Here is a 21,842-nt window from a genome sequence, read left to right on the forward strand (position 1 = left end):
TTACGATTAGATAATATTTTTACCCAATATTACGAAAAAATAATCCAATCTGGCAATACTGGTAGATTCCCACGATAAGGGCTCAATCCGTATCTTTTTACAAAACCTTACAAATAGATCACTTGCTCAAAGGGAGATAGATAAACGTATCAGTAGACGCGGGGTAACCGATAAGGGTCGGCGAGGTTGGTCGGGTGTCCTTCGGCTCGAATGACTGACAGCGTTAAGATATCGGAGATCCGATGTGCCGACACCGGCCTTTGAAATATAATATCATCACTAGAATGAAAGCTTTGACCTAAATATTGCCACTTGTTTGTAATTTTGAAGAAAATAAAAAAAAAATATCATTTGATCCCCAAAAGGAGAGTGACTTTAGTCGAATTAAAAATACACCGATGAACTACGGTATGTTTTGTAAACATATTAGATTATACATATTTGAAAATAGAACACGAAATCGGATATCTGTAAGTAGATTTTGCTTTGCAACAGTTTTTCAACCGATTTCAAAAACAAGTAAAAGTTCTCAATTTGAGTTGTATTTTTATGTTTCATCACCATCATCATCATTTTAGCCATTATTCGTTTACTGTTGGTCTAAAGCCTCCCTCATTTTATGTTTGTTACCTCATAATTCTGTCAGTTGTAAACCATTCTGAAAAAATATTTTTTTATCTGAAAGGATACACTTACAGATTTGTTCTGTAGAAATTTTATCAAAATCAGTTAAGTAGATCAGTGTTTAAATTAAACTAACAGGTTTTTCCACAATTAAAGTCGGTTTTTTTTTGGGGTAAAATCTTAATTCTGTTGCGCAAATAATAGTAACAACTTTAATCGTTCACACAATTTAATATGTTATATAACAAACACAAAAGTAAATAAAATTTATTTATAAAAATCGGCTTACAATACAAACATATTGGAAACTTTGTGTCTTGCAAAATCTCTTAAAAATATATCGTGACTGCTTTCATGTATTAAGCAAAAAATTGTTAGTGTAAACCAAAAGAATGCCTGTTAATAAGTTATTAAGATTCAAATTTGCCATACAATTAAAATGAAAACAAAACAAATATAGCGAGGTATTTATAATAGGAGAAAATACTGTGACTGGGGGGGAAAAGGATTGTTAGCAATGGAAATTGACAGCCCCATTGCTAGCAATATACCTTATTAGGTCGACCTCTACGTGGTTCCTCCTGGAAACCATCGTGAACAATTCTTGTTGAATTCGTCACGATGGGCTAACTGACCTGCTTCATCCTCACCTATCATTCTTCACTGGTGCCCCGCCGGTGTATACCGATAGCGCGGGTGGGGTTACCATTCCATTATCATCCATTTAAAAAAAAAACATATTGTGACTGGAAAAAATGTTGATTCCAAAATAGCACACTTTGACGGAACAAAATGCGTGATCTTTGTATGTTGGTAAAAGTATATTTATACCTCACCAACAGAAATTCGAGCCTCGCTGCAAAACATATTTTATTCGTCGTTGTGAAAACTTTCGTAGTTCGCTTTTATTACAAGACGTCGACGTCGGCGGCTTTATTTCAAAAATATATTTGAAAGAGCAAAAATAAATAAGAAAAATTAAAAGTAATACATGTTATGTTGCTATATTATTTTAGTCTTTAACTGTCCACTGCTGAACATAAGCCTTCCCCATAAGAGGAGTTTAGCCAGTAGTTGCCACGCTTGGCAGGCGGGTTGGCAACCGCAGTTAAGCTTTTACAGATGTTTTAAGAGAGACACTGCTGCCCATCCCTCCACTATAAACTCCCTTAGTCGTTGCAAGTTGCTATATATACATTTATAATAAAAATAATATTTTTTTACAACTACAATCCATTTTTGTTAGTAACAGTTGACTTAAACTATGTTAGTAGAAAAAAAAAATACAAAACAAATCATTTTATTGCTATCATATTTATTACACAATGCCCACAGAATGCTGTTACTGCTGCCACGCAGTCGATGATGTTCTCTACCAATCAATAATAAATAAATAAATAAATGAACGAACCAACGAACAAATAAACAAACAAATCAACAAATAAATAAATATTAACTATGAAAAAGTACAAACAAATAGCAATAGCGAATCTGTTTCGTTTATAAATAGCTTAAAAAGAAACTGGACCATAGACAGATTGCTCTTAATCAGAGAACATTAGATAGAATATAAAAATACAATAGAAATCTCAAAGTATTATACGTATATGTATAATCATTATATATAACATAATGCGCAGACGTCCCGCTATCACCATACCATTTGACCACATTTAATCATCCAAATGAAGTCATCCCCAAACTATTGCGGGGCTGTCGTAATGAAAATGGAAATTGGTCCATTCAGACGATTTCATTATTCTGATTTCGGGAGCGACTGCTGGCCCGGGCCGCTTATTGCCATCAGAAATACGTTTAATATACATTACGATGCCGTTATAAAATATTACGCGATAATATAGGCTATCTAGCTATATATTTTTTTTTAAATGTTGTTTAAACAAGTTTTCAAGCAAATCGTCATAGTTTACCAAATGACGCATTTAACCCCTCTAACTATAAACCATGTATTGTCTTAAGTAACCTTAATTAAATAAAAATATCTAAATATATATTTTTATTCGAAACATTCTATGTGTGTGTGTATCTCTGTGTTTATGTGTGTATGTGTGTGTGTCTGTATGTAAGTGTATGTGTGAGTGTGTGTATGTGTTTGTATGTGCATATAAATGTTATTTTTGTATAAGAATGTGAGTGTATTTGTATCCCAACACAAGTACGTAGTAGTTAGATTAAAAAACCTCACAAATCGACTAAAACATAACGAATACAATATCCAATAACCACCGCCGACTGGTTTCCGTTGCGTATGTGTAAGTGGAGAGTTCGTGAACCGTGCCAATATTAATAACACCGGTTAAAATCGTCGGCCCATAGCTCAGACGTAATCAGTCGTGCGACTGTGTCACATAGCGAGTCGCGTCGCACGCCGCAGGAGCTCATTACGAGACCTATTCACAGGATAATTTATTATCCCCTCTATGCGTAGATACGTTTAGTGTCTTTAAAATGACATAAATGGTTAATGTAACTAGTGTGGCAAGTGATGACCTATGACATCGCGATAAAAAAAATATAGTTTATCACATTAAATATATATATATATATATATAATATTATAAAATATATACCAGAGGGAAACTTTGTGCAAAAGTCGTTTGCTTGGGCACCTCTGTCACATTCGTGTTTCCACCGTGAAGCAGTTATGTTTGTATGGCTATGTTTCGGTTTGAAGGGTGGGATATGGCAGTGAATTTACAAGGTACAGAGGAATAAAACCTAAATCCTTAGGAATGGCAACGCATGGGGGGTATCATAGGCGAAACAGTATACTTTGTTATGTCCATGTTACTACATATGTCTGGCGACAGTTACCACTTTTCATCAGGTGGGCCGTCAGTTTGTTTACCATTCTAAGTGGCATAAAAAATATAAGACCCATTAATTGTAATTTTTGTAATTATAACGAGAATCGGAATTAAGGAAATGATAAGCTTGATTTCGATGGTAAACATCCACGAAGGCTTGCAACATTAGTGTTATTACTTGGACGCTACCAATTCCTGTGGTATAAAAATCTTAAACTAGTTTATCCAGTAAATTCACGCCCACTTCTCATTCTTACAATACAGGATATAAGCAGAATCAGAAATATTGAGGCTAGAAAAAAGAAGGATAAGATAAAAGTAAGTCATTTCTATAAACTACAAGCTGTCATGAAGAGTCAATTCGGAGATTATTATTAGAGAACACTGCGCAGTTGATAGAGCTATCACTGCTTAGTACGGTAAGACCCTACTGTCCTTACCGTAACATTTTTTTCGATTCATAATTAATTAATTAAAAAACAAGTAATTAAGAATAGTTTTAGGGAAATATTGTACAATTTTCAAAGGTACATTATGGTTAATAGGTGTTCTCATTCCCTCTATGAGTATTTATGTGAATACTATAGAAAATGCGGATATGAACTCTGAAAACTACTTACTATAACAATTATTATTGTCACTTGAGAGACAATCTCATTAAAACTTGTATGACAGTAGACAAGCATCAAGCACTCCGGCTGCGGTCGCGTGACACGTACATCACAGCTGCCATCGCGGACTATTTATTGCAAATCGTTCAGTGAATATATGTTCGTTTACAATTGGAATACATTTCAATTCATTATATATAATAAATACTCTTTGTTAAATAAAGAATTCTCCAAAATTTCCATATAAATTACTATGTATAACATTTATAATTAATGCAGCAATTTCATCAACAGACGATACCAAGAAAGTCTAAACGATTGTCATTCAGTCAAAATAGAAACTAATACAAGTTTTTTGGGGAAAAAAGGGATTGTTAGTAATGGAGACTGAGAATCCAATGGGATTGGATATATTGCCAGCAATGGCTAGCAATATATCCAACCAGGTCGACCTTCTCGCGGTTCCCCCTGAAAACTATCATGATTAATTCCTGATGAATTCATCATGATGGGCTAATTGGCCTGTTTTCATCCTCATCGATCACCCTTCACTGGTGCCCCGCCAGCGTATCCCATTAGCGCAGGCGGGGTTACCATCACCATTTTCATCCAATAAAAAAAATACAAGTTTATTTACATTAAAATTTAAGTCTGTCATTAAAATAAAACACATTGACCATATGATGGATTAACTAAAATCCTTTAAAAGCATTAATCTATTGATAATAATTAACAAACTTTTAAAAATACGTAAATTTAAAAACCTCAGGAATGGCAACGCATGGGGAGTATCATGGGCGAAACAGTATATATTCTGTTATGTCCACGGTACTGCTCATGTCTATAGGCGACGGTTACCACTTTCCATTAGGTGGGCCATCGGCTTGTTTTGTATTCTAAGTTGCATAAAAAAAGAGAAAAAAAAAACAACATTGCCGATTTATCTAACCAACTGTGCAAAAACAATGTTAGCGTAATAAAATATTGTGATGTAACTTATAAACACTGTGAGCCAGTTTCCAGGAAGAGCATTTATATTTCCCAACACCCACGTGAAAGCTCTTGTATTTTGTATCACAGCTAATAAGTTGTGGGCACACAGCACGGGGCGACCTTAAATCACTGAAACGACGTCATTAATGTCCACGGAGCATCGGTCAGTCGTAGTTGAGAGCAGTCGACACTCGTGGACGTTATAATGGAGTTTAATCTCGTTGTCTAAACAGCAAATTTATTGTGTTTAAACAGCTTCACTGTTTGATTTATTTGGGAAACTCTAGATTGAGATAGTGTTCGGATGGAACTAAGTCTGTAGAGTATATAAAAGTACTTACATTCTACATTATTCGTACGTAAATACTTCTTACAGTGTCTTTACAACTAGTGAAAGTATGCTATCCGTATACAGAATTTGTCCTAGTCTCTTGCCAAGTGGAATATTTCATTGGTTGTACTCGCAGTGCATATCCACTCCTGGATGTTAGGAAGCCAAGATTTTCTTCTGCGACCGATCCCAATTTTGCTAGCTTTGTTTATCGTAGTCGTTTATAAAATTTGATATCTGTATCCCAATATAAATACTATATTTTTGTCGCAAAACCTTTAATAACTTACGAAGAACTAGAAATATATGTAACAAGAGCAGAAAAGCAAGCTTTTTGGTTTTGGTTTCAATGTACTACATTCATTGTATTTAAAATATCAATCATTATTAGGTATGTCTACATTTTTTAATAATTTATCTCTATTTTATTCGTTTCTTATTGTAATTATTAAGTAGATAGATAGATACTCTTTATTGTTCCCTCCAAAAGATTACAATAGTAAACTTATTATAAATATAAATAATTACAAGAAATGATCACAATGAGAAAACAATGGGCGACCTTATCGCTAAGAGCGATCTCTTCCAGGCAATAATTATAAACAGTTTGATCAGAGGCACGAACAAGTACTATTTTTGTCTGTCTTACACAAACAAAAACAGTAAGGTGATCAACCAAATCAAATATATTTTCTCCTTTGTCAAAGAAGTATTTCTAAGAAGTGTTGCAAAAAATCGAAAGGCATTTATTAAAGAAACAAATCTATTTAAAATCTTTGTTATACCTACATTGTAGTTGAATTAAAATAATTGTACAACTATTTGAATAAAATGGTACCCTATTAAAAAATAAGAATTACTCTCATTTTAAACGAAAAAGAACCGAATAATCTCTGGGGTGTGCTGCTCCGAAGTATTGGAGTGAGGCGCACCACACTGTGCCTCTTACGTAATGATGAACAGCCAATGGAAACTCGAGGCGATCACTTAAATTGGACCAGACTCTTTGATTAAATCTGCGAACCGAGCCTAGACAGATTTAGTAGTAGTCTCTTGATAGGAGACCCAGCATCGTAAACACAAAACCTTGATTATTTTCTTGGTAGTGTTTTTTGTATTTTTGTTTTTCTAGAATTGTCTTCAATTTCTTTACAGAAAGCCTACAGTGTTTACCTTTTAAACAAACCCTGACTGAGTGCAAATTAAATATGTAAATTGGCATATTTTCATTTTTAAGCGTCATTTGAAGGAAGGTCTTCAATTCTTCTATTTTATTTGTATGTACGAGTTTGTACGCGATAGTTTTTTAATTTGTTTTTTTTTTATACAACTTAGAATGGCAATCAAGCTGACGGCCCACCTAATGGAAAGTGGTAACCATCGCCTATAGACATGAGCAGTACCATGGACATAACTGAGTATACTGTTTCGCCCATGATACCCCCCATGTGTTGCCGTTCCTTAGTTATTATTCCTCTGTACCCAGTAAATTCACGCCATATCCCACCAAATCCATACAAACTCAACTACTTCACGGTTAAAACACGAATGGGACAGAGGTACCCAAGCAATCGACTTTTGTACAAAGTCTCCCTCTGGTGTGTAATAATGGAATTGTAATTCTGCCTGCGCTATTGGTATACGCCGATGGGGCACCAGTTAAAAATAGTTCACGAAGAAAGCAGGTCAATTAGCCTTTCACGAGGAATTCCTTAATAATACATCACAAGGGTTTCCAGAGAGAACTGCATGGAGATCGAACTTTGAGGGTATATTGCTAGCAATGGGACCTTTAGTTCGTATTACTGATAATCCGTTTTCACCTATATATACTCGATTAGACCAATATTTCTGAATCGATTTTGGCAATTCCTTTTGAAATCTATATGGGCCAACCTATAAGTATTAGATTATTCCCATGTTAATTTTCTGTATATTATAAGTTTTTCTTTTTTTTATATGTACTTGTACTATACATACATGCATCCTAGCTCTAAATTCATCGTTATTTCATTCATCATCAGTCTTCAAAATCTACATACAAAGAATCAAATCTTTTGAATATTAAACGATTCTCAGTTGTAAACTTTTTTAATAAATATTCCATAGTAAGAGAAGTGTATAATATTCATATTTACCTTGCGAAAGTTAAAATAAACGACCGCCTCCCGTTATTACCCAGCCGCTATTTACATGAATCGAAACGTGCACCAAAAGGGAACAATGCTGAAATACAAGCATTTTAATATTTCGAATCTCCCCAGACAGTCGGTGGCGGCGGATGCATTGTTGGGCGTACAACCCTTTGATTGTAGCGGGGAGCTGTCTGCAGTCCAGTATACTTTCTGTAATTCGGTGCCGTCCGTCCATTTGTCTGCGAACCTGCTGCTAGATTAATCGCGTTGTAGCCGCGAGCGGTTTTTTTCCTGCATACTCCTTCCGTATCGTCATATAAATTGTAATAATTTTATTACAGTATTCAGGGTCGTAGTTAGACCCAAGTTTAAGGTAGGGCAAAAAAAATTTTTAGTGTGACAGAAATGGCTTCCAAAAAGGAGATTTGTTTAATTTTTTTGGAGCCTTTCGTTTTAAGGTAGAGCATTACCACTCAATGCTCTATTTATTTATTTATTTATTTATACCCCCCTATCTACTGCCATGTAGTAATTATTTCAAAACGATAGTGTATTTTTTTTTATAATTAATCATTGCATAAAATATTTATATTTGATGGATATAAAACACCCACATGAACGGTAACTTTTACAAGTATTAATATATTCACTAGATGTAAAAACCTCCACAGACAACATGATATATTTTAAGCAAGGACATTTGCCTAAAACATGTATATCCTATGAAAAAAAAAATTTTTTAAAGAATCATATACAAGATTACCAGAGCATTATAACGTTCTTAGCTTAGAACATCGGAGAACATTTTTATGTATCATGAGTTTGTATAATATATGTATTAATAGGTATGAATGTAAAAAAAAAACTAAGTAATAAATTGTGCTACATACTTCCACGCAGCGTACAGCGTCGAGCGCTGCGTGTGCGCCGCCTGTTTCACACACCACCCGGTCGGACGCATGCCGGCGTGCGCGCGCGCCTTTGCGTCGCATCATTGATGCATGTAATGAACTCTTTCAAATGTAGATATTTTTTTTTTATTTCACCATAGCAAGATTTAAAAAACATCTATAATTAGTTAGCCTAGTTTTATAACAAAACTTTAAGATTTTTATTCGAGCAAGTTGTCATCTTCTTAATTTCTTTATTTATCTGGTTAGCATACTTATTTCTTCAGATACGTGTACATGTGAGCAGTATTTATATATTTTTATGTATTTGTGTAAGTGCTTATATATATGTATGTATATGTGTGTATGTATGTATGTATGTATATTTATGTGTGTGTGTGTGTGTATAATAATGAGTAGAGATATGTATTTAGATTGTTACATGTATCACATTTCCATATTTAGAAATAATAGAATTTTCATCATGTCCCCGATCAAACTGTTTATAATTACTCCTCTTCATCCAAAGGTTGCCTGGAAGAGATCGCTCTTACCGATAACGTCGCCCATTGTTTTCTCATTGTGATTATTTCTTGTAATTGTTCATATTTATAATAAGTTTACTATTGTAATCTTTTGGAGGTAACAATAAAGAGTGTCTATCTATTTTAGACTTCAAAAAGACTCATTTAAAATTTCACTTTGCGATCAACTTCATCTTTCTACAATTATTGCATTTAACTTTTGCAATGTTAAAGTATTTACGTATATATTTATGTATTATATGCATATGTATATTCTATTTATAATATTTTTTACTATTTACTACTCCGTAATATTTGTTATTATACTAAACATTAAAAATTTGGGTTATATATTTATAATGTCTGGTTATATGTATACGTCTCTTATTTACCTATAGGTAGCAGTGTAAGGTTCACAATAATTAAGGAATAGTATTGTCAAAAGTAGATATGTAGGATTCATAATAGGGTTCATCTTGTAAATAAATTTATTTATTTATTTATTCATTAGTACAAATATTTGTACATGGCGTACTTAATGCTAAAAGCATTCTCTCCCAGTCAACCATAGGGAAGTGTCAGAATACTCGAATGCGGTACTACTAATTATTGATAAACATACATACTAAAATTACATATATAAACGAATAAATATATATAAATAACAAATATGCTTACACATATATGACATATACTATATTATACACGAAATTGAGAATAATATAAAGTACTTACTGCTCGGATAAAAATAAAAAGTGTGCGTTAACGCTTTTTTTGAAAGATGGTTTAGTCGGTAGTCTCTTAATGGCATCAGGAAGCGCGTTCCAGAGTCGTGAAGAATGTAGGAGAAAAGAGTTTGAAGCGTAACCAGTACGGTGAGAGGGGAAAGATAATTGGAGAGTATTATTGGAACGAAGGTTACGTTCGTGAGTTAATCAATAATTAAAAAAACAATAATTATTTTACTACAAAACAAATAAATTTTTAAATTGTCCAAGTTAACAAACACTCTCACGTCGCTGGCCCTTGCGCGGTAATTAAAATTTCAACGTAACGTCAATTATAATTATGAATTAGTCTAAGTGGTGGGCACCCTCCGTTATTTAGCTAATTCTTTTACCATGTACGAATACAACCACACGAGGGGTAATCATGGGACTTTAATCTTTGTATTCAATTAATTAATTCACGCATTCTTGAATTGTGTAGTATACGTTATAACCGTTACGCCATCTTATGCACAGAGGGTTGCCGAGTTTACGCTACTTTAATCCTATAAACGGGGTACTTCAATTTTAATACATGTACAAATAGATGAAATACGCATATAAAATACCTATAAAAGTAACCCTGCAAAAAGTCTTCATTCAAAATAAAATTAGCTCTATGTATTATAGATAGATAGATAAATACTCTTTATTGTTACCTCAAAAGATTACAATAGTAAACTTAATATAGATACAAACAATTACAAGAAATAATCACAGTGAGGAAACAATGGGCGACCTTATCGCTAAAAGCAATCTCTTCCACGCAACCTTTACATTAAGTAACCTATGCATTATCCTTATTTTTAGTTTTTTTTTTTATAAAACTTAAAAAAAAAAGGAGTTGACTTATCAGCCAACTGATGAAAAGCGATAACTGTCGCCTATTAATAGGAATATAATAAACCTATAAAAAGCATTATGGATGTCACAGACTACACTGTGATACCCATTGCACCCCTTATGCGTTGCCATTCTTGAGGACTTTAGTATTATACCTTCGCACCCTAAGACAAGATTTGACGAACAAAACGATATTTCATGGATAGGTTAATTTTAAAATATGTAAATTTGTATAACCTCTAACGATTGTAAAAGGATTAAACAAAATCGGTACAAAATTAACGACAAAATCGTGTAGCACTTTCTTTATTGCACTTGTAAGTTACATATAAAATAATATATTTATAAATATTGTGAGCAAGGGTGGACTTATCTCTGACAGAGATCTCTTCCAGTCAACCCAGTACAGTGAGAAAGCATTACGTTATAAATATAGACGTATTAAGAATCCATACTGATCAAAGTAAACTGATTTTTTTTTCATACAACTTAGAATAGCAAGCAAGCTGACGGCCCACCTGATGGAAAGTGGTAACCGTCGCCTATAGACATGAGCAGTACCATGGACATAACAGAGTATACTGTTTCGCCCATGATACCTCCCATACGTTGCCATTCATGAGGACTCGGATGTTATTCCTCTGTACCCTGTAAATTCACGCCATATCCCATCCTTCAAACCGAAACGCAGCCATGCAAACACAGTTGCTTCACGATAGAAACACGAATAAGACAGAGTTACCCAAGCAATCGACTTTGGTACAAAGTCTATTACTCCTATCAAACCTGGTACTTGACACATGGTCTAGGTAAAACAACACCTAAAAACAATAAAAAACTTTCCGCTACCACCATTGATATTAATTATAAAGTTTCAATTATTATTACACCCATAAAAGTTTAGAACTTTTATCTTCTATCTCATGAACTGACCTTCACCATTTTCTCTATAACTCAAGTACCAAAAGTTGTTCTCTCAAAGAGCAGTTTGACAAAAGCATCACTTGATGTGACGAAACTATTTTTCCTGCAGGACTCGGCTAACTCGAGCGCTAAGACGGAAGTTTCTCGACGCTAAGTGCTTTCGACACGACGAGTACAGCCCCAAACGAGCCTAGGTTGCGAGTAAACACGATCTTTCGCCTCGTTAGCGACAGATGTTCAGAGATTCCGCTCTTAGTATTTCACCGTGAAATCTTCTGTTCCTCTAAGTATGCAACTATATACTTTTCAATTACTTCAAAAAGAAGAAAATTCTTAATTCGATTGTATTTTTTATGTTTGTTACCTCATAACTCCATCAGTTGTAAACCGATTGGAAAAAATACTTTTTTTGACTGAAAGGATATATTCACAGAATAGTCCCAAAGAAATTTTATCAAAATCGGTTCAGTTGTTTAGTTTTCAAATTGAAATAACTGGTATTTTCACAAATAAAATCAGAGGGCTTCCCATGAAATATTTTCCGAAATTTCGGGTCCGAACAAACACAAATTTGATATTAAAATAACATAATACATTCCATTTAAAAATATTAAAAATGCTAAAGTATCGTTCCTCCATTTACTAGGTCAATTTAGGTATGAACAAAAACACGAAATTGAGTCCGAAAATTTGGAATTTCATTTCATGGTAGACCTCCAGATTGTTTTTGCGGAACACTATCTTAAATTATTTTAGATATCTTTTATTTATATCAGAATATGATCTTTCTGTCTCATGTTGGTGTTAAGCTATGATCTTTAAACTGGAAGAGCATTAGCGAATTTTAGAATACAGTCTGATTTCATCTAACACAATTACCTTTCGATGTGACGGGAAATAAATGAAGAATTGCCACGCTTGTCAGGCGGGATGACAACCGCAGTTAGGCTTTAGTCATGTTTAAAGATGGACGCTTCTGCCCATTCTTTGACCATCATGTTCTTACGACACACATGGGAAAGGAAAGGGTAGCCTATTCCATGTTGGGACCACGCGATGATCACACAGCGACTGTTTAATATGTCCTATAGTATTTATTTGTTATTTTTACAACGCAAATAAATGTTTTGTTTAAATAAAAAATAGATATGAATTCCTGAATAATATGTATACACAAACAGTAGCGGAAAACAGTACACATAAGTGGGAAGGCTTCCACCACACTTCAATCCCTCCGATATGAGCGTGGAGGGACGACTAACTGGCGTCTAGTTCACATGGAGCCAATGAATAAATTTTCGCACTGCACCGCTCTAGAACAATGTATGCAGGAGCACAGTGTTGTTAGCGTGCACCTGTTTATGTTCAATTTAAACAATCCTGCTGTAGACAGCGTACGTGGGAACGTGAGAATGCTTACTTGCAAGTATTTTTACTTTATAGAGATAGATTTTAGACCAAACGTCATATACTACCTGTATCCGACGCCTTAGCCAGGGTAAACAAGATAATAAAATAATCCATGTGTTAAGTTCTTTTATGCAACTTAGAATGGCAAACAAGCTGATGGCCCACCTGATAGAAAGTGATAACCGTCGCCTATAGACATGAGCAGTACCATGGACATAACAGAGTATACTGTTTCACCCATGATACCCCTCATACCTGAGGACTCAGGTGTTATTCTTCTGTACATTATTGCATGAATTACATCTCCATATGCGTTTTAAAACAGAATTTTTATCATGCCTCCAATCAAACTGTTTATAACTCTTCTCCATCCAAAGGTTGCCTGGAAGAGATTGCTTTTATAGATAAGGCCGTCCATTGTTTTTTCACTGTTATTATTTCTTGTAATTGTCTGTATTTATAAGTTTACTATTGTAATCTTTTGGAGGAAACAATAAAGAGTATCTATCTATCTATCTATATCATAGTGTACTAAGGTTATAAAGCATCGCACATCAGTTAAAAAAAAAGGAAATGATACACTATATCAATACGACTTGACGCCTATGCGGCTAACAACTCACAAGATCTTTGCTTTCTGTACTCGTTGTAGCATGATATTTGACACTAACGATCAATTATTTCGGTCTGGTATTCTAAATTGAATCCTAGCTGTAATAATTTTGCAAACTAATTGCTTTTGATTTTAATTATTAATGGTGGTTTGATTTAACATAAAACCACATCGAATTTGGTACACATGATTATAAAACATGGCACGGTTAGAAACAAATATCAGATATATAGATATATATCGTATATATATATTCAAACTTTGAAAATTCCTTATTTAATGTTAAGTATTAGAAACTTATATATATATATATATATATATTTGTTAAATAATGTATACAACCTTATTGTATATCAATATTAACTCCACCATAATACTAAAGGTTATTATATTAACCAATTTTTTTATACAACTTAGAATGGCAAACAAGTTGACGGCCCACCTGATGGAAAGTGGTAACCGTCGCCTATAGACATGAGCAGTACCATGGACATAATAGAGTATACTGTTTCGCCCATGATACTCCCCCATGCGTTGCCATTCCTAAGGACTCAGGTGTTATTTCTCCGTACTCAATAAATTCACGCCATATCCCACCCTTCGAACCGAAACACAGCAATGCAAACACAACTGCTTTACGGTTGAAACACGAATGTGACAGAGGTACCCAAGCAATCGACTTTTGTACAAAGTCTCTCTCTGATAAAATTATTAACCTATTTAGTTAAAAGTTCTAAAACTACGACAACTGTACCCATTTAAAATTATAATATTAATATTAGTAAACTAAAAAACTACAGTTATGTTTTTACGAATAAATCTCATTTCATTTCACTTATTAAAAAACTAACTTTGAGTAAACGCCTATATAGTCTGCAATCAAAAGACTAACATACATTTACAGACTTGACCCATTAACATGTATAAAGATGGGAAGTGAGATGAGCATATTCATAAAGCAGACGGGACTCACAAAGTCGGAAGACTTTTTAACAGACGAGACAAAGAACTGGCTCGCGACCTGTCCCAATTTTTGTATGGAGAAAAGATTTTAAGATTCATTATACTTTAATATACTTAAAAAAGACTAATTTACAGTACGGAAATAGTGTTAATGTGTACGTAGAGTACATAATAATAATACATAATAATATCTTTTATTAACATAAATACACAAATAAACACACGCATGAAGGGAAAAAATCTTACTAATTTTATGCGTTTTGTTTTGTTTTTTTTTTCTTTTTGTACATGTATCTTTTTTTATCTTTTTTTACTGTGCAACTGTTAGTAAAATTTGTTACTTTAACGCGTATACTGTTTCTTTCTTTAAATATTTATATGCACGGCGCAGTATCATCATGTTGAGTGTTCACCACATGTTGAACAACAACTCAATCGACGAATAACTCAGATCATCTGGGGGGAAAGGGATTGTTAGTAATGGATACTGAGAATCCCATTGCTAGCAATATACCCAACCAGGTCGACCTCCTCGCGGTTCCCCCTGGAAACTATCATGGTTAATTCCTGATCAATTCATCATGATGGGCTAACTGGCCTGTTTTCATTCTCATCTATCACCCTTCACTGGTGCTCCGCCAGCGTATCCCGTTAGCGCAGGCGGGGTTACCATACCATTTTCACCCATAAAAAAAAATAAAAACTCAGATCATACCATTAGAGATTGTAGAACATATTTTGTGTATAAAGAACTAAACGCAATCACCATAAATAATCATATTTTACAATATGGCTGTAGGAAAAGCAGGCAGTCACATAGGCTGCTATCTGGTTAAAGATGAGATTACAGATAATCTGAATAGTGCTACGGCTCTTCCATCGCGCCGCGGCTTTGTGCAGGGCACATTTAGGTGAGAGGCGGCCCTTGTAAAGGGGTAGGTCACATCTCGACACCATAGTGTAAAAATAGACGAGTATGTCAACTCTGGAAAGAAAGTACTGAAGAAAAATTTCTAAAAAGTGCTAACCAATAAATAGATTTTCAATACTCTCTTTATCACCATTCTGTTTGTAATAAATTTTGACGGATTTCGAAAGAAGGAAAAAATGTGTCTTTATGATTATTTTGTTATTCTATTTCACATAGATTGTTTCATCGAAGTATTTTTACAAAATGTCTCTTGTTTGAGTAAACAATTTGTCGCCCGTTACACAAATGAAAAATTTAATCTTAATTAATATTAATAGATATTTTTAGTACCCGTAACCGGCGGGCGTGTTTGACAAGATTGATGAATGTGGAAGAAGCGAAAGAGGTTTGTTTGAATCGAAGCATTTGGCGTTCCATTGTTTCTGCCTACCCTAATGGGAGACAGGCGTGATAGATATGTATGTACGTATGTATGTATTTTTTATTGACATCAACCATAAATTGTAGAAAAGGAAAACTTTTGAAAACCCTTATAGTAAATTCAGTACTATAATAAAAACTTCTTATGCCACTCTATTGGGTTGACTGAAAGAGATCTCTTTTAGAGATATGTTCACCTTTGCTCACATTATTTTTAATTTTTTTATATATATATATATATATATATATATATATATATATATATATATATATATATATATATATATATATATATATTAAAAGTATTAGTTTTGGACACCTGAATTAATTTTTAAATAAATAATTTACAAACACTTTTAATTTTAAATTTTAATTTATTACGAAGTTAAAAAATGGGAAAGAATTGTCAACGTTTTAAAGTACCAATCAATATACCATATATCACATTAAATTGATTTAAATGAATGTAAATTCAATGAATGTATCCAGAAATTAAGACACTTGCAACATTTCCGTCTGTGGCGAGGATAGAGCTGAGCGATATCGGGGTCAGGAGGCATCGGCAGGACACATGTCACTGTCAAGTGTGAACCACGTCGCCTGCGCCGGTATATACCGCGACTATTAGCTAAATATTCTATCGTTTTACTAAATGGTGGTGTAGAGTAATCAAGATGATAACTTGACCCCATCATTCAAGCCCCCATCATCATCATTCAAGATGAATGACATACATATATCATTAATGTTTAATTTTTACTTCAAAGGGTAATTGTTTATATCTAGACCAGAGGGAGACTTTGTACAAAAGTCGATTGCTTGGGTACCTCAGCCTCATTCGTATTTCTACCACGAAGCAGTTGCGTTTGCATGGCTGTGTTTCGGTTTGAAGGGTGGCAAACAAGCTGACGGCCTACCTGATGGAAAGTGGTAATCGTCGCCTATAGACATGAGCAGTACCATGGAAATAACAGAGTATACTGTTTCGCCCATGATACCCCCCCATGCGTTGCCATTCCTGAGGACTCAGGTGTTATTCCCCTCTACTCAATAATTTCACGCCATATCCCACCCTTCAAACCGAAACACAGCCATGCAAACACAACTGCTTCACGGTTGAAACACGAATGGGACAGAGGTACCCAAGCAATCGACTTTTATACAAAGTCTCTCTGGTAAGTCTCTCTCTTCCGCCTGCACTAATGGTATACATCAGTGAGAGACGATAGGTGAAGGTGAAACAGATCAGTCAGCCCATCGTGACAAATTCACTAATGAATCAATCACGATGGTTTCCAGGGAGACCCGCGAGGAGGTCGACCTGTGAGTGTATATTGCTAATAATAGTATTGCTAATCCCCATTACTAACAATCCCTTTTCCTCCCTATCTGGTGTATTTGGGGTTTGATTCCACGGTACCTTCATAAGATGCAGGTGTGTGGTGACAGTGTCGACGCGCGCCGCGTGCTCCCCGCCGCCCACCGGGAACGAGCCCAGGTACTGAAATAAACAACACAATGGCTACAATAAATACATTAAAGTCGCAAAATAAAATATATACGTATTGTATTGTATTGTAAAATCTTTATTGTACATAACTCAGATTAAACAATGGTAAATGATTTAATATACAATGGCGGACTTATCCCATAAAGGGATCTCTTACAGTCAACCTTTGAGAAGCTGAAAGAAAACTGTAGAATGTACAAGGGTAATAACCGTACAGTTAAAGATAAACTAAATAATACCCAGTAAAAAAATTGAATATATAATATAATAAAATCAGCTCTATATACCTACATGTGTAAATAATAAAAGTACATGAATAATAATATAACATTAATACATAAATAAATAAAAGCATAAATAAAAAAAAAGTGGATATATGTAATATATACATACACATATATATACATATATACACTCATACATAAGTATGCGTATTAGTTGTCTAGTGTGCGTAGAATAAGCTTATATTAGTATTTAGTTATATATCAGTGCTCCAAGTAATAGTCCAATAGTATTTACTTATTTTGTGACTAGATTTATCCTACTAATTGTTTTCCACCGCGAAACAGTTGTGTTTGACTCACAAAGAGATTATTTGTATTGGTCTGAGTATTATCCATACATATAATACGTATTTACTTAAAAAAATGTGTTGAAACACAAATATCAATTATCTAGTACTCATAATAAAAACTAGATGGCGTGATGCTTTTTTTTTGTAATGGATGATAATGGAATGGTAACCCCACCCGCGCTATCGGTATACACCGGCGGGGCACCAGTGAAGGATGATAGGTGAGGATGAAGCAGGTCAGTTAGCCCATCGTGACGAATTCAACAAGAATTGTTCACGATGGTTTCCAGGGGGAACCACGTGGAGGTCGACCTAATAGGGCATATTGATAGCAATGAGGCTGTCAAAATCCATTGCTAACAATCCCTTCCCCCCTAATTTTATAGTATTAGTAAAATTGTTCTTAATTTAAATTTAAAATAAAAACTTTTCATAAAAAGTTTTATGAATGCCACAAGCTGTTATGACAAAACGAGACCCAGAACTATCAGGGATGGGTCTTTCGACCTTTACGTAATGACGAGTTTAATTATTTAACTTCAAAACTAAGATCACACCTACGAGAGCAGTTATTCAGATAAACAGAGCTAAACTGCTGAAGTTCCAGCAAACGATTACCATCGTAGCCGTTTAGTTAGTTAGTTAAATTAAAAGGTAAAAACGGCTCTTTCGTTTCTCTTTTTTTATATTACTGTGGTGGCAAAGAAACACACAACTTGTCTGATGGTTACCTATGGAACGGAGTTACTTATGGACGCCTGTAATATCAGGGACGTCAAACAAGCGTTGCCGATCCTTAAGAAACCTTAATACACATTTTTTGGAAAACCCCATGCTGTAGCCCCTAGGGCAAGTCTCGGCAGGAAGATTATTTCACAACCTGCATGTTCTTTTTTTTTTTTATACAACTTAGAATGGCAAACAAGCTGACGGCTGATGGAATGGTAACCGTCGCCTATAGACATGAGCAGTATCATGGACATAACAAAGTATACTGTTTCGCCCATGATACCCCCCATGTGTTGCCATTCCTGAGGACTCAGGTATTATTCCTCTGTACCCAGTAAATTCACGCCATATCCCACACTTCAAATTGAAACACAGCCATGCAAACACAACTGCTTCACGGTTGAAACACGAATGGGACAGAGGTACCCAAGCAATCGACTTTTGTACAAAGTCTCCCTCTGGTTCGTTCGCGAGAGGAATCTCCTCTAATACTGCACTGTGCATAACCATTCTGAATCTAAGGTGTAAGAATGGATACCCTGCCGATTACGAGCAATACGATGATGAAAGCTAGCGGTAGGCATCGCATTGAAGAATTCTCATCTAGTTCTAGCCATTTTACTAGCAACGGCTACGAATGGATTGAAATAAAATAAAACATATCGTATCCGATAGATATTCTCCAGAGAAATAAAGGAGTGTGTAACCTCTTAGCGCACGAGGACGGAAAATGCACATAAAATGCGAATTCATAACGAAATTGTAATTTGTCTTCGTGATTTGGAGGATTTGTACAATTGGTAAAATGTTAACAAATATTTATATTCATTCAGTAGTAATGTTGAATAATTTTTTTTGTATATTTTTTTATGTTTGGTACCTCATATTTCCGTCAGGTAAAAATCAATTGGAAAAATTTGTATTTTTTTATCTATAAAGACATTTTTACAGATTCGTCTTATAGAAATTTTGTCAAAATAGACGCATGTCGTGGCGGCCTTTAATTGAGGCAGCATTTTATAATGTAACCTTATTATAAAGTATTTTAAGTAGATATAAATGTATACTTTGTTAGTTAACCTTAAATATATAAATAAAAAAAAAAAAAAAAAAAAAAACAAAATTAATAGCATTGCCACAACTGAAGTCGCCTTTTTTTTTTGTTGTGGAACACATTTTATATCATTTTACTTTCTTTTCCGTAGTCTAAATTAATTTATTATATTTAATAAAAGAGCCAATTGAAAAATGATTAATATATAACTTAGGTAGTATAAATTCTACTGCAAGTATACTAAATAGATTCTCTACTAAATAATTGAGTAGTAAATATATGTTTTTATTTTTCTTATTCATTCGCACATCTGTATTGTATTTAAGAATCTGTAAAAAGAGGTTCCAAATTCTCTTATATTTTTAATTATGAAAACGATAACTTTCGCTAGTTCTAAACCGATTTTGATAATGCTTTTTGCAACTAATAGGGTTTACCTATTCTCGTGTCAGTGTTCGAACTATTTTTACTTTGCAGAATTCAGTCTATACAATGTAACAGATTGAGCAATATTATTATTTTTTTTTATTACACAGGGTGCAAACGAGCATGCGGCTCACCTGACGGTAAGTGACTACCGCCGCCCATGATCACCCGCAATACCAGAGGCATTGTAGGTGTACTGCTGGCCTAACATAATAGGTATAAAATGTATTTTAAATATATTATTTCAAGTATTACAAGTAAATTCACTCTTACGCCACCTGCCCTTTTCTATCTGTTCTCCTTTAACCAAAGGTTCTCTGTAAGAGATTGCCCTAGCGATAGAATCGTCTTTTATACCTTTATGTGTATATTTCAATCTGTATTTATGTTACTGTATTTCACTTGATTTATTCACTTGTCATTGTATATTTTTATTTATGATGCAATAAAGAGTTAAATAAATTAAAAAAAAAAAATATTCCAGCAAATTAATATCACTGTAACAATATCAAATTTCTCAGTTAAATTTGACAAGTAATTTAACCTGCTATATCACTTCTACTTGGAAAGTTCACGAACAACAATTAGTGAGAACCTCAATATAATCAGATCCATTTAATTATCTCAGATTAATATCAAGACAGTGTCTGCTCTTCTCATTTGAACATTATATATAGATAGATACTCTTTATTGTTTCCTCCAAAAGTTACTCCAATTGCGATTAAAGTTTAGAGCCAAATGTTAAGTTTAATAGTCTTACTATTAAGTATCAGTACTTAGTGAATTAACAGAGTATAGAAGAATAACACCTTAGTCCTCAGGGATGACAACGCATGGGGGGTATCATGGGCGAAACAGTATACTCTGTTACGTCCATTGTACTGCTCATGTCTATAGGCGACGGTTACCACTTTCCATCAGGCGGACCGTCAGCTTGTTTGCCATTCTAAGTTTCTTAAAAAAAATTGTAAAGTCGTCAAGAGGTAATAATTACTTATATATTAATATGTATTCACGTATAATCTAGAAGTCTTCAAGAGACGCAAGAATAAGCATCTAGTAAACCGACATAACAGTGACAATGGTTGAACTAAATTCAAGTTACTCGTAGAGTGATCTTGTTCATGGACTTATACATTAAATCTCGCTTCTATTAGAATTTTATGTGACGTCACATGTCGAGCTATATAAAAAAAATATGTTAACTAAATGATCACATTAATTCACGTCTTCTATGAACCTTACACAATAGTTTCTAAATTTAAAAAACGCTTATAATTTGTTGTTTGTCTGGTTAGCATATTTATTTTTTCAGATATCTAAAAAATTTATAACTTTGTGTTCTACGTATACATGTGTATATGTATGTATATGTGTGTATGTATATATGTATAAATGTGTGTATACATATAATAGTATATAAGTATGTATGATAAGCAGGGATATATATTTACATTATTACATGTATCACATCTCTATATTTTAGAAATAATAGAACTTCATCGTGCCTCCGATCAAACTGTTTATAATTACTCCTCTCCATCCAAAGGTTACCTGGAAAAGATCGCTTTTAGCGATAAGGTCGCCCATTGTTTTCTCACTGTGATTATTTCTTGTAATTGTTTATATTTATAATATGTTACTATTGTAATCTTTTGGAGGAAACAATAAAGACTATCTATCTATCTATCTATAATTTTATTATTATATAAAGCACCGTTTCCACCTGTATTCAAGACGA

At 33.9% G+C, this 21,842-nt stretch overlaps 1 protein-coding gene across 3 annotated transcripts in view; it reads right to left on the reverse strand.

Annotated features, from left to right (window-relative positions):
• LOC113515587 (uncharacterized) overlaps positions 1-21,842 on the reverse strand; it is a 325,354-nt gene that overhangs the window by 119,365 nt on the left and 184,147 nt on the right. For all 3 annotated transcript variants that reach the window (XM_052897536.1, XM_052897535.1, XM_052897537.1), the window contains one exon: positions 17,228-17,308. In XM_052897536.1, coding sequence (XP_052753496.1) covers positions 17,228-17,308 — 81 coding nt within the window. The remainder of the gene's footprint in view (positions 1-17,227; positions 17,309-21,842) is intronic.

This window comes from Galleria mellonella, unplaced genomic scaffold (assembly GCF_026898425.1).
Source record: "Galleria mellonella isolate WM207_F2 unplaced genomic scaffold, CSIRO_AGI_GalMel_v1 utg37, whole genome shotgun sequence".
Lineage (NCBI taxonomy): Eukaryota > Metazoa > Arthropoda > Insecta > Lepidoptera > Pyralidae > Galleria > Galleria mellonella.